This window comes from Protomyctophum bolini (assembly GCF_963924005.1).
Source record: "Protomyctophum bolini genome assembly, chromosome: 14".
In the NCBI taxonomy this organism is placed as follows: domain Eukaryota; kingdom Metazoa; phylum Chordata; class Actinopteri; order Myctophiformes; family Myctophidae; genus Protomyctophum; species Protomyctophum bolini.
In genome coordinates, this window is record NC_137875.1 from 19,116,355 (window position 1) to 19,131,059 (window position 14,705).

Genomic DNA, 14,705 nt, shown 5'->3' on the forward strand with positions numbered 1-14,705 from the left:
TGCCGGCTGCCCACCCGTGAATACAGCTATTTGTGTTCAGCAGAGCACCCGGCCAAGCCAGAGACACTGTGGAGGAATGGAATCTCCCTAGTCTCCTCAGCGGTGGGCAAGATGTAGCACGTTGTGCCATGCCTTAGTTAGTTGTACAAATAACGTCACATAATGACACCAACTCTGCTACGTTTTTATATTGCCCAGCATGAATACAGCTAGTAGGCCTTTCAGAACCTTTCATCCCACTAAAGCTCAGATTTATGGAGGCATCCCTCCCATCTCAGTTGTTGTGGCAGAAAGAAGATTCTGTTTTGCTGGACACTGCCAGTGCCACAGAGCAAAACACCAGGTCATTTTAGATATTCTTCTGTGGAGACTATACCCTGCCCATTATGTCACATTTCCAGATGTTCTGACTGAGTAGGGACACAGGCCTGACAGTGAATGAACTTGGTGTGGCAATGAGCAACAGAGACCAGTGGAAGCAGCTTGTGTCGCAGATCTCGAGGGCACTCGAATAATGATGATGAGGCCATGGAGTATCATGTTGTAGTTTACCGATCGTGTGAGAAGAGGGAAAAACACAATTGCACTTTGTCCTCTATTTCTGTTATGCCTCTTTTATTATTTTAAATTATTAATGAAGTTATTTATTTCTCTTTAAATGCCCATTCATGCCCCTTGAAAAGCAATGTGAACATTTGTGGGTATAAATATGTACAATACAGCAGGCATACACACCATAGCTGATTATTTTTTACACAGGTTTTAAAATCCTATCCACCAAGTTCATTCACGTGCGTGTGCCATGGCAACAAATGAAAAGATGACATCAGAGAGCAGGAGTCTCACTGCAGCACCTACTGGATGATACTGGATAATACAACACATACAAAGTGCCATATCTGCGCCGGACATGTCACGTACTGTACCGACAGTGTTGGAAAAAGGACTCAATTGTTCTACTTAAGTAAAAGTATCAATGCTGCAATGTAGAACTACTCTGTTACAATTAAAAGTTCTGAATTCAAAATGTAGGCTACTTGAGTAAAAGTACAAAAGTATTGGTGTCAAAATGTACTTAAAGTACCGAAAGTAATGTATACAAAGATCTACTTTTCAAATGGCCGAAATGGGGTGAAGTGTTTAATGTATGTTTTGTAATAATAATCAAAGTAGTAGCTAATTGGTTTCCAAATAAATGTAGTGGAGTAAAAGTATAATATTTGTACAGAGTACAAATACATTCTAAATACTCAATTAAAGTACAAATACCTAAAAAAAATTACTTAGTTCTTAAGTAAATGTACTTAGTTACTTTCCACCAATGCACCAACAACTAGCTCACAACGGGTCGCACTGTGGATCTTTGGTGCATGACATGACACCTCATGCAAATTAATGATGAATCAAACCTTTAATAGCCCAAGCCTAACCACAGCTCAAAACATGCCAGCTGTATGTTCGTTGACCTCCAACTTATGTATGCGCACTCCCTAGAGGCCATGGAAAAACATTTTCCCTGCATCCCTCTACATCTGCCGGTTAGAGCGCCACCATGAGGCCAAACACATTGTTTATGTTAGTCGCACAGATTTCATCCAAATCTCATGCAAATACACATCTCTGTATAGTCATGTGATCAATACGAGCCTGTTGGATTTCTCAGATTCTACACTGATTGGCTAAGATTGCCTTCCAAAATTTTCAGGAGTGGCCCGTTTTGTACAAAGGGAACAGAGCGGCATTCCGACACATCGCCATTCCGACCATTGACTTCCATTGATCGGAATGTACAAAATGCTGCACATGTCCTGCTCATCCAGAATTCTATCCTCAGAGATGCTATGAGTGTTCTGGCTCTGCATTTCCTCAACAAAATGAAGAAAATTGTTGCAAAAAAGTAAAAACAAAACTAACATTTTGCCAAACATCACACACACTCCTATCCTCCCAGAAGGGCTCATTTTCTAATTATTGCTGAGTTTGGCATTTGCATATCATTTAGCGGTTCCCATGCCAGAAACAGCCACTCCACACTGGCATAGCCTCACTGTGACAGGAGGCCAGGCCTAAAGTGGGCAGATGATGGCACCACGGGAGATGGTGGAAAGGGACAAGAGTTCATGTAACAACCCTTTATCACGGGCATATCAATCAGTGTTCCAGAGTAGGGCCACTCAAGTCGTTATGGAAGCATTCCCCCAAAACATACGTCTCTCCTCTGCATAGAAAGTGCCTACTTACTGGACTCTTCATAATCCCTTCATACCTTTTGGTTAGGAAACAAAAAGGCAATGCATTGCTTACCGGAAAAAATAAATTATATATCCAACTCACCCGACCTTTAAGTCCGGAGTCATCTGCTGGGTCCTTTGTTATACAAGCTCTGATTGTTTGTCAGAGCTCAACACCTCAGAAGCTGCCCTACCAAACTTTCTTTCTTTCCCTTAGCAAAGTTCTTCGGTCAGACAGGCTTTTTTTGCGTTCACTTCTGAATTGGCATAGTATTGGCCTTTAAAAGAGTGTGTTTGGCAAAGAAACATAACCACACCAAACCCTCTTCTTTCTTCCCAAAATGGAACCCAGGCTCGGCGGCTGACTTCCTGTTCTTTTATAGCTTCCTGGAAATATTGCTCACACACATTGCCCCACAGCTCCCCTTGTGATCAAACCTTGTCATTTGTCAACAGAAAATTGATGACCATGGTTCAACTACACATGACAAAACACATTATATTGTGTTCTCCGTACACTACAGTGTTAAATATTCAACCCTAGTTTAACCAACATATTCCCCTGTTATTCCCCAGTATGTTTCATTTTCTTCAATACCAGGCCAGGAAATACATTGTTTCACACATTTTATGTGGCAGTGTCACACTTTCAAAAGGGCACATTGCATGCTGTCCAGAGGGCAAACGGGCAGACACCACCTAGTGTCTATCTGTGCACACCACTGTGGTCTGGTTGACCTAATCCTTGCCATAGTAGTCTGCACCGCAAATGAGAATGAGGTGTCGGGCTCCCCTTTGGCCCACAGAACGGTTTCCACTGCCACGAGATATTAATGTTGACTTGTCCTAAAATGAGGGGGCATCTCTCTGACAGTGTCTCAAACTGGAACACAACGTTGCACAGTGAGACGCCGTGGAAAGGACACCTCTGTCCATCAGAGTGATGAATGACTACAGTAGATAATTGGGGTTTTAATTTCAGCGTGGAATCCAAAATGATGAAGCTGAACAGTATGTTTCTATGCAGTAGGCAGTGTTGGTAGACTGACTAGACAGTAACAAAGTACTTTTACTTGAGTACTGTAGTGCATATCTTTGAATGTCTTGAGTATTTGGATTTCTTTGGCTTTCACTTCACTATTTTTTTTTTAAATACAATAATACATTGATATGAAAATCAAACTGTACTGCACTTGACAGAGCAACTTTCTCACACAAATAAGTATTAGTGCAGGAGCATTGTTACGGCCCTATGTGGCCATAATGTCGGTTTGGTTAGTGTTTGATTGAGTGGAGATTGGAGGAGTGGCTTGGTGTCTGGAGACACCTGGGCCTCGTTCTCAATCAGCCAGCATAAAAGCCTGGTAGAAGCATCAGTCCTCCTGCCATCCGTCACCTGTGCTGATCCTGTTCGTAGGCTGTGTGACATAGCCTATCTGCTGAGTGCTCATATCTTGGGTATGGGTACTGGGTACTGGGGTTTGTCTATTAGGTACTTTGTCCACCACTGTTTGTGTGCAGGCAGGGAGCACTAATAAGAGTTTAGGAAAGCAGATGCTGAAAGCAGCCCCTGGCAGTGTAGGACTAGGAATATAGATTTCTCCTCTCTGTTCAGTGACACACCAACAGTCAGGGCTTCCTGTACCGTCATGACTTTCTATCAATCTATCTGTCACATGGCCTGGGCCGTGGTCCAGCGGTCCAGGCACATAAGCGGCAGTGCATCTGATTACAGTGTAGATAAGACTCTTATCGACACTGTAATGTAATCTATAAATAAAAGGTAGAAAAGCCCCCAAAAATATCTGTCACACTTTTGCTGTCTCTGTATGTCTGTCTCTCATTGTCTCTCTCACATACATTGTCTGTTAATCCTTCAGTGGATGTACAAATGTTAACCATGGCATTGTCTGGGCTTTGTTGAATGTCAGAAGACTTGACTGACAGCCAGGGAAATGTGTGTTTTAGAAGTACAGTGTGGCTTCGGGTGGTACAATGCATTCAGACCTTCACACCTGCCACAGATGCAGTATGTCAAAGGCTAGCGACCTCAAAGCTATTTCTGAGGCCTGGGTCTTTGTGAAAGTTGATAGAAAAGGTAGTCCCCAAACAGACCCCCAAGAGGCTGCTATCCCCATGTCTGTCTGTCTGTCTGTCTCTGTCTGTCTGTCTGCCTGCCTGCCTGTCTCGAAACCTGTCGGAACGCTCTGTACCATTGAGATTGAGAGTGTTCTGACTGACAGGCTGCAATTGCATCACGGTGCGGTTTGCCAAGACGACAGCAGAAATTATTTGCACAGACGTGCTTTACCACGACTTCATTACATTTACACCACTCGCTGAAAAAGCAATTGCACACAACATCATTAGGACATTCTCGCTTCTTCCATAAAAAATAAACACCGGATCATCAAATCATACTGTTCTGAGACACACCGTCTCAGTAACAGTTTATTTCCACAGGCAGACAGGTTGCTGAACAGCTCAAACACCATATGAACCATAATCTGTTGGTTTTAGGACGGTACGTACGTCCTTGTGTTATTACATCGAGCCAGATTACAGGCATTGCATTGTATTATATTACACATGACAATATAGTATAGGCCTAGTAATAATAATATTAATAATGTCTCAGATATAGCCTAGCGCTTTTCAAAGTACTTAACGCTTTACACGTGAAAAACAAACTTAGGAAAGTTGAACTCCTGGAGGGAGGTTCAGGGAGTGTGTGTAGGCTACTATTCATTTTGACAGGGATTTGTGCTGCCGTGTTCTCTTGTCCCAGTAGAGTTGAGGTTGAGGTATACAATGTACAAAATGTGCATCACCATGCACAACAGCGAGGATGTTATAAAACTGCCCAAAAAATAAATCTATAGTCAGATTCTTCCCCAACGTCAGTGCACATTGATTTTACCCAAATGGGACATGGAGGGAGATGAGGCGATAGAGGGAGAGAGAGAGGGAGGGAGGGAGGGAGGGAGAGAGAGAGAGAGAGAGAGGGAGAGAGAGGGAGGGAGAGATGATCAGTATCAGTTAAGGAGAGAGAGAGGGAGAGAGAGAGAGAGAGAGAGATGGAGAGAGAGAGAAGGAGAGAGGGTGCAGATCGAGAGGGAGGGAGGGAGAGAGATCGAGGGAATGAGCGAGAGTGAGATGAAGGAGAGGGGAGAGAGGGAGAGCTTGCTTAATCAGTATGATGGAGAGAGAGAAGGAGAGGGAGAGAGATAGAAGGGGTGAAGGAAGGGGAGAAGGACGAGGGAGGGAGGGAGCCCATTTCACCAGCAATGGAAAAAGTACATTTTTTAATACTTAAGTAAAAGTATCAATACTGGTATGTAGATGTACTCCCGTAGTCAAAATGTAATCAAGTAAAAGTACAAAAGTATCGGCATCAAAAGTAAATGTACTTTACGTTACACCACTGCATTTCACCAACCCAAGTATACTGGAACCCCAACATGCTGACAATGCTTCCCTTTGCAATGCATTGTCAGTGCAATCATCCTGGCAATGGCAGCAACATATTCATTATTTACTATAGAATAATTATGTTGATTCATTATAGATGATCTTGCTCGTTATACAAATACTGAGCCACTGGTCAGCTGTGACTATAGGGATGTACCGGCCACGTTTTTCTTTTGCTCACGATCCGATTCCGACCATTTTTGTTTTAGATTTTTCCCGATCCGATATTTATATTTTTATAGAACACTTATGCCATATCACAATAGTACAATATCTAGTCTAACATCATGATATGGATATAATATTGATACTAGGGGATGTACCGATCACGTTTTTGAGGGGCACACAGCTTTGTGTGTTTGTGTGTACCACAATTCACCCTTCTGATTGGTCCCTGACTGACCATGCAGCGGGCTCTTTCTGCATTGTTCCGCCCTGGTTCCGCCTTGTTTATGTTGAATTTGCTTAAACATCTTTTTGGGGAAAAACTAAAAACAAACATGATATGCCCAGTCACCATGCTGCACCTGTGATGTTCCTTTTTACTGACACCAAGTTTAAAATAAGAATTGAATGCACAGAATATCAATATGAAGCAACTGAAAAACATTATTTCAATGGTAGTGGATGGAGAGAGAGGATTTTTGTCCAACCACGAAACGGCAACCAATGGGTGCAAAGAGAGGCACAACCACGGGCGGGACTTGACAAAGGGTGAATTGTGACGATTTGATTGGCTGCATGAGCACGTAATGTGTAGACATTTCATTTGTGATGATTCGATTGGCTGAGCGCGGAACGTTTTGATGAATGAAGACGTATGACGATAAGAGCGCCTCTCACTTCACACAAGTGTGATTTATTTTGTTCCCAAGGCAGGATAAATAGCATAGCCCACATGGTTACTGACAGAACAAACAGCAAAGTAAAGAAGGGCAGTTTACTCAAAGTAAACAGACGATCAAACACGCACACAGGCTAACAAGACACAGGTGAACATAAAATAATGCACAATCGACACAGGGCGTAACACTGACAGATGATAGGCAGGCTCAAGATGGGAGGGTCACAGGGTGTAAACAAAGACATATGGTGGTCGTCAAATAGGTGGTAAACCGGGGAACACATACGGTAGTATGTAGTGTCAACAAAAGCACATATTGGACAAAGAAGACAAGAAACGGCTGACAATCACACCTGGGGAGAAGCAGCAAACCAGCACAAGGAGAGGGAAAGCAACACGAAGGCACAAGATAACATGGCAGGAGCGAAGGGATCGAGGGACAGATGCAGATCGTCACACAGATTTGCATGACGCACTGGGAATTGTCACACGTCAGGACGTCTAAATAACCCAATCTCAGGCCCGGAGGAGGTTTGTGCTCTATACAAGCATCCTCATTTATTCTTTTACTTGCCTTTTATACAAACATCTGCTGCTTGTTCTTATATGAGACTTTCATATAAGATGTTAGAATATGTGGATATTCACATTGAGGGGACTGTGAAAAAAACAAGAATGTCTAAGGGTGGCATGTGTACATGCCACAAGGGTGTCTTGAGTGTACAGGGTTTGATGAGGGCCCAGGTAGGGCCGGGCCTTAATTTTTGGGCCTGTTGGTCGCAGTTAAACACTTAAGCCCTATGTTACTTCGTTGTACAACCGTCTCATGCGAAAATAGCACATTCAGAAAATGTTTGAACTATTTCACATAATAACATGCCCCAAATTGGGAGGGCAGGATGAAAGCTCAGGAACAACTAAAATAGAGTGAGAAACTCCAGGCTTGTGTCCTTTTTAGTTATATAATTTCTCTTATATAACTCTTTTTTTCTTTATTTATTGAGCATAATTGAGCATAGATATATGAAGCATAGATTGGTGTCAGGGCTCTGTCCCTATTCATTCCCTGTAACATTAACATTTTAGTTAAATTATAAGCAGAATTACAGGGAATGAATAAGACCCCATGCAGGGGGATCTAGAAACAGAGCCTGTACACAGGTGGATGCTGGGGAGGCGGTGGGATTTATAAAAACTTCATGAGCAGCAGGTTAGCAGCAAGCGAGGCAGGGAGACAGCAGCAGCGGCACACAACCCCACGGCAGGAAACAAGCCGGGAATGAGCAGACTAGTCACCTGATCAGGTGGGTGCGCTCACGAGTTGCCTGCCTGAACTAGCTCCGCAGGCTTCGCATCATATATTCTGTCCGTCTGCGCACACGCACACGCACGCACACACACGTCCTTTAATTGCGATTGTACATTCTGCATAATCCAATCATGTACAAGTCGGAATGAATAAACTCAATCAATGAAATCAATACATTAGCATAATGAGGATTTCAAAGGTTGTTTTGTATTGCGTTTTCAGACCTTGTGTAGCTATCCTAGTGTGCCACAGAATGACAAAAAATATTTATAGAAGCACTCAATCCCGACCCATACAGATTGATAATATCAAAACATTGAAAATACACCTTTGCATGTTCGACATAAGGTACAATTAATTTGATGTTTTCTTCAATTCATCGGCTTGCCAGAGGTTTAGAGGGCATCATTATGCTAGCAGTACATCAGAAAATAGCCTTATCGTGCATGCATTTATCAAGGTAATGTCTTTCCCATGCTTTACAATGGCACTATGACTTAACTCAAGGTGCCAGAACATCCCCATGGCACTACAAGCTAAATTATGATTACAAAAAACACAAAAGGAAAGAGAAATGACAAGATTGAATTGTTATCTCGTTAAGTCAAAGTGCTTTGCTACAGGAGGTGTCCCACTCATAATTCAATTGGGATCTTTCTCTGACTCACCCACCACCAGTGTTTAATATGAGCAGTTGAAAGCACCAAGAAATCCTTCCATTGACAACCAAGCTCAGTCAGGCCTGAAAATGTCTCCTATATACACACACCATAGGAGGGTGACTGCCTAAGAATAACTGGGCAGCATTCCAGCTCTCCTGGGGGACAAGGCTCTGTCACTGTTTCAGGGTGAGAGGGCACCTGCGGGGGATCGGGAGAGTGGGGGAAAGATCAATAAACCGATATCATTCTCCTAGTCTAAGAATAAAGCTCTATCCCATTCTGTTCCTCTAAACATTAAACACCAAAGCTTCCTCATCACACGTGAGGACACGGACAGACTGCTATGCCTATGTGTATAGGGGAGAGGCGTCTCACCTACACACTGCAGTGGGCCCATGTCTCTGCTAATGAAGCCTCTGTTTCTCTTTTAAACGTGCAGGGTCAGACAGAGTCTCTCATCGGCTTGCAAATTATTTCCTTTCCAGCGCTTCCCTAGACAAATGAAAGTCATAATTAGCAGCGTAGACTACGTTATAAAAGAACTCAGGAGGGCTGTAACGACATGAGAATCAGAAGGCAATTTAAGTCTTATTGTCTTTGTGTGTTTGTGGCAAACAGCCCTATACTTCTATATACTATATACACTTTAGTTTTAGTACAAAAATAACTCGAAAACATTGTTCCTGAAGAAGCAACGTGGGCTCGCTTCAAGCCCAAAAAATAGTAGTATAAATAGAACAAATTCAGTTTGACTTGGTATCTCTGTGTGTGGGTGTATTGCCTCCAGTTAAATCAGATTGCGAGCACTTTTTCAGTTTCCTAATTGTCATTAGTTACACCCCTGCTTGCATGTATCTGATGGTAGTAATGGGGGTGGAGGGGTATAGGGGGCGGGAGTGATGTGTGGGGTGGTCCCCCAGCTCTCTAACATTTAAAATATTCATGTACACCTGCATGATTCCACAGTAAGCTGAACATGTCAAAGTTTGAAACTAAGTGTGTAGAAGTAGTTTCCTAAGACATGATTCTGGTCTTGCTGCTGTTGCAGGCTGCAGCAAGCCCACAATCAATGAGCAATGAGCTTTTAGTTGTTCTATTTTAGAAACATTTCAGTAACACTTTATTTAAAGGTCGCCTCTATAATGCATTATAACACTTATAAATGTTCATAACCACATTTATAACGTATTATAACTGCTAGTCATAATGCATTATTATGCTCAGTGGAACAGCACATTATAAATACCATCACTTCAGTCAGTTATAAAGGCACATTATGTAATGTGTCATAATATGTTTATTAAACGGAACAATGTCTTATAAACATCAGTTTTAGACATTACACACATAAAGACCCCCAGGAAAGTGTTCTAAATCTTCTAAACGTCATTCAACATATACCGGTATATGTTTTTGCAAAAAGGGTGAAGTTTCCCTTTAATAGTTGTATCATACTATAATACCCTACCTATAGCATGACACCCATTCTGGGTGGGGAACCCCTTTTGGTGTTAGCTATTGAAAAATAGCAGATCTACAAGCTCATTGAAGGATGTAGAAGACATTTTTAGAATCTGATCTCAGGTCAAAATGGGTTAAGTAACAACATGTAATGTTGCTGTAATGCAATGTTGTGCAATTAAACAAAACACTACTTTGTGACCATCTACAAGTTTGGCTATATCACAACAGGATGAGTCTGTCAGTTAGTACTATTCACTTTGTTTTATATTGGTCAGTTATTTGTCTCCTAGTTCATGCATGGGCTTCGTCTTATACGGACCTGGTTTGGGTGCATGAGCTTTAGAAGCGGTTACCTTGATGGTGAGAAGGAGACAGGCAATCTACTGTTGATGTGTCAGAGAGCACTTTCATTTCCACATCACACGTCATCATAAGCATTTGTATGACGACGCATGCTACGTGTGCACCCATGTGTGGATAAATTAGTGCCATTTACAACCGATTTTAGGGTTACATTTACACTGGGGGTTTTTACTGCGTGGATGGGGGGTGGCAGAGAGAAAATTTAACACGAGAAAAGGAGAATTAATAAATTGCTGACGTTCTTGTTTTTAAAGGATCCAACTAAACTTGATTCACCTGCCAACAATGCTTGAGTGGTAAAAGAGCAAAGAAATGCCCAGTCAGCAGCAGGAAGGCGCTGACAAGGTGACTGATGGGTCATTATTTTAACATTATTTCCACACAATTTCCAGCAGCTTGCAGAGCAAAGTTCACGCAACTCAACTATTGTTGAGAGCTGAAGATGAGTGAGATGGGTCGAGGAAGAGGAGAGAGAGAGAGAGAGAGAGAGACACAGATTTGAGAGCCTTCGATCTGACAGTCCACAGAGCTTGCATTAAATTGCCGAAATATTGATAACATGTTGTATTGTATACCCACTAAAGAAATAACAAATATTGTAAGTTGTAAGCAAAAGATTTTAAGTGAAATAAGATAATGCACCACAGTTAAAGTGCTACAAAAAGGGTGCATACTTAGTTTAGACTAGTCATTGGTTAGACATGGGACTAATACACTGGCAGTAAAGGCAGCCATGCAAGGTTTGTGTCATCAATTAGGCAGACTATTGACCAGCTGCTGAAATCTGTGATGGATAAAGGTAGATCGATAAGCCATGATAAATGAGTATATGATTATTTTATTAGTATATTACTGGTATCTGTCAACAAATACAGGTACGTGTACAACTTACTGTAAATCACTCTAATAAGCCTAAATTGTAAGACTTATCTGTGTACATGTGCAAAGGTCTAAATATGTGAATTTGAACACCAACCGAATAACATAATATTTCTGATTTGTCCATTAATAGATTGCTATTGAGAATGACGTGCATTTCTCTTATAGTGCCTTTCTCCAAAGCACTTGACAATGTGCATTACAATCACCCTTTCATAAACAATATAATAATAAACAATGTGCATTACAATCACCCTCTCATAAACTGACAGCAGAGGCAAACCTGCTCATCAGGAGCAGTATGGGCTTCAGGGGGGGCTTCACAATGCATCTCATCGCGACGCATTGTGAAGCTCCCGCATTGTGGGCTTGTAGATCTGCTATTTCCAAAATATTTTTGAATATATTTGAAAACTTGAAATATGGGACATTCTGCATAATGAGTACTTTGACTTTTTTACTTTAAGTGCATTTTTATGCCAATACTTTATACCCTTTACTCAAGTAAATGATTTAATTTCTATATTGCAGTATTGATACTTTAAAAAAATTACTTTTTCCACCAATGCCTTCCAGTTCCTAGACAGCCACTCTGAGAGACCAAGAACAAAATAGTTGGCCAAAAAGAAGAGAAGAAAAACATTCCAACTGTGCAGTCAAACCCTCAGTTTAATGGGCATCAGACACATGAAATATGCATGCCATAGAGATTAGAATGATGGGTCACAGCACGGATAGTAGCACTTCATGATGAATGAACACACCATGGATGAAGACCCGCATATGCACATTGAATCCCTAATATGCTATTGAACATTTCAAGTCTCTGATGCGTTTCATGTATTGTATGGATTGTGTTCGGTCCCTGAAGTAGAAGCACGGATTCTTTGATGGGAGGAATGATGTATGAACATTCCTGTGTTTGTAGGAAAGGGAGGCCAGTGAACCGTGAATGTGGTGTTTCAGCATGCTGCTGAGAGCCTGGGGTAATGAAAAAAAAACACAAGAAATAAGGATATCTGCTAAGGTCCCTATAGTATACTTGACAAAGAATTTCTTTGTCAAGTATACTATAGGGACCTTAGCAGCATTTTTATGATTATGCAAGAATGTGTATTATTTGAAAGAATACACATTTTAGCATAATCATAAAAAAGTTTGATGCCGATTATCGCTGTGCCAACCAATAACACCAGCTTGGGAAATGCATTGAGGGCAAACCCCAATAATGTTTAGTGGTGCAGAGGTACATACACAATATAATGCAGACAATTAAAAGCAAATGAGCACAAGGATACATGTAGGGCTGTAATAATTAAAACAATCAATTAAAATCTAGAAGCACAAGAAAGTGTATGAAAATGGATTTATCAATCTATGAGAAAAACAATGAAAAAGGCTAAAATACATGACGATGAGATGATGAGATGAGATATACTTTATTGTCCCACGAGGGGAAATTTGTCTTGGGCAAAAATGCATTAGTACATCAACGCTTTTTAAAACAGACAGACAATACACAAAAGACAATACACAGTAGCAGCAAAGTACAAGTCACAAGAGTGTATTCACAGTTTATAGTATCACAGTAAAGTGCAATAAATAACTGATAAAGGTCAAGAAGTCCCTTCCCCACTAAGAACTATGAACTATGTGGCGGTTGTTTAGTAGAACAATTGAAGTGGGAAGAAAATAAAGTTTGAAGCGGTTGCTCTTGCAACGACACGCTCTGTAGCGTCTACCAGAGGGTAACAGCTCATACTCTGAAGATAATATACATGTGAAGGATCAGACAACACTCCATTTGACAGATTGAGCACCGTTTTCTCAAAGATTGTCTGAAGAGATGGAGAATCTTTCCTACCAATTACCTTCATGGCAGTTTTTTCCATTTTAGCTAGCTGGACAGAAAGTGTCCCAAACCAAGCTGACATGCCATATCTAATAATGCTACCTAGCACTGCATCATAGAAGGTTGACATGACTCCCTTGCTCACAACAAAGTGCCTGAGCCTGCGGAGAAAGTGCAAGCTTTGTGCCAATTTGGCACACAGATAGTCCACATGGACGTTCCATTTGAGATGGTTGTCCATTTGGATCCCCAGGTACTTGTATGATACAACCTGCTCAATCTGTGTGCCCCCCATGACCACTAGGTCATGGATGTGGACACCTTTTGGATCAAAGATGACAAAGTCATAATAAGCCATTAAACCTTGGGGCTGGCTCAATGGTATCAGTGAGATCAGTGTTTCTGAAGCATATTGCTTTTGAAGGAGAGTAGAGATTCACACTCAATCTACTAAGTAACTAGTAACTAAAGTTTTGAAATAAATGTATTTGCCTCCGAGTAGTACAGTATTTTTTAATACTTTTACTTTTTACAGTAAAGTAAAAGTACAGTACTTACCGGTAAGTACATTTAATTACCTGTAGTTAGTTACTTTCCACCGATGAATTTAACCCATTGTTTGAGCCAAATCTGGGTTGAACGTGATTTGGGTCTCGGACTTTGCGTGACCAGCCTGTGACATCATTAATCTATGATCTATCAATGATGTATCAATGATGTATGGACTCCACATTTAGACAGGGTTTAAGTGTGAGCACCGTCTCTTTGACTTCCATAATAAAACATAAATTTGATTTTCCTGTGTGTGGAATGTGGATGTGTTGCCCTTCACTCCAGAACCCTGGACTTTGATCACTCACAGCTTGTGGTGAACACTACACCTCCACCATCATGGTCGAGCAATTCGTTGGAAACTGGAGGATGACTGCCAGCGAGAACTTTGACAAATACATGAAGGCAATAGGTGTCGGCTTCGCAACTCGGCAAGTGGCGAACAAGGTGAAACCTAACCTGCTGGTGAGCATTGACGCCGCCGGGATTATCACCATGAAATCACAGAGCACGTTCAAAACGATGGAGGTCAAGTTCAAACTCGACGAGGAATTCGATGAGACAACCGCAGACGACAGACACACAAAGACCCTCGTTACCCTGGAGAACGGCAAGCTGGTGCAGAAACAGACCTGGGACGGCAAAAGCACCACACTGGAGCGAGAAATTGGAGATGGGAAGCTGATAGTGAAATGTGTCATGGACGATATTGTGGCTGTAAGGACATACGAGAGGGAGGCATAACATTTCTGTTACCGTATACCAGCAAAGTCCAAATAACGTCATATTGCTCATTTGTCCATTATATCTGCAACAAATCACTAATCAATAATCAATACTGTCAATGAAATGTTTCTGGGGTGTGTGTGTGTGTGTGTGTGCGTGTGTGGGGGGGGGGTCTCAGGGGGGGCTGTGGCCCTTTGCTGCATATGTTCTTCCCTGTCTCTCCTGTCACTTCCTGTCTCCACTAGAGATCATATAACGGCTTGACATCCAAACATTTTTTAAGAATTATGCTACTCCTCTGAAACCGTCACTTTTAAGTGTTTCTCTCGCTCTCTAGACTCACACGCACCAC

The 14,705-nt window shown here is 41.7% G+C and overlaps 1 protein-coding gene across 1 annotated transcript; it reads left to right on the plus strand.

The window, feature by feature from the left end:
- Positions 1 to 13,966: 13,966 nt before the first annotated feature.
- Positions 13,967 to 14,371, plus strand: LOC308327996 (fatty acid-binding protein, adipocyte-like; the record flags this gene model as incomplete). Its single annotated transcript, XM_080781667.1, has 1 exon — positions 13,967 to 14,371. The coding sequence occupies one exon, from the start codon at positions 13,967 to 13,969 to the stop codon at positions 14,369 to 14,371; it is 405 nt and encodes a 134-aa protein (XP_080637793.1).
- Positions 14,372 to 14,705: the final 334 nt, after the last annotated feature.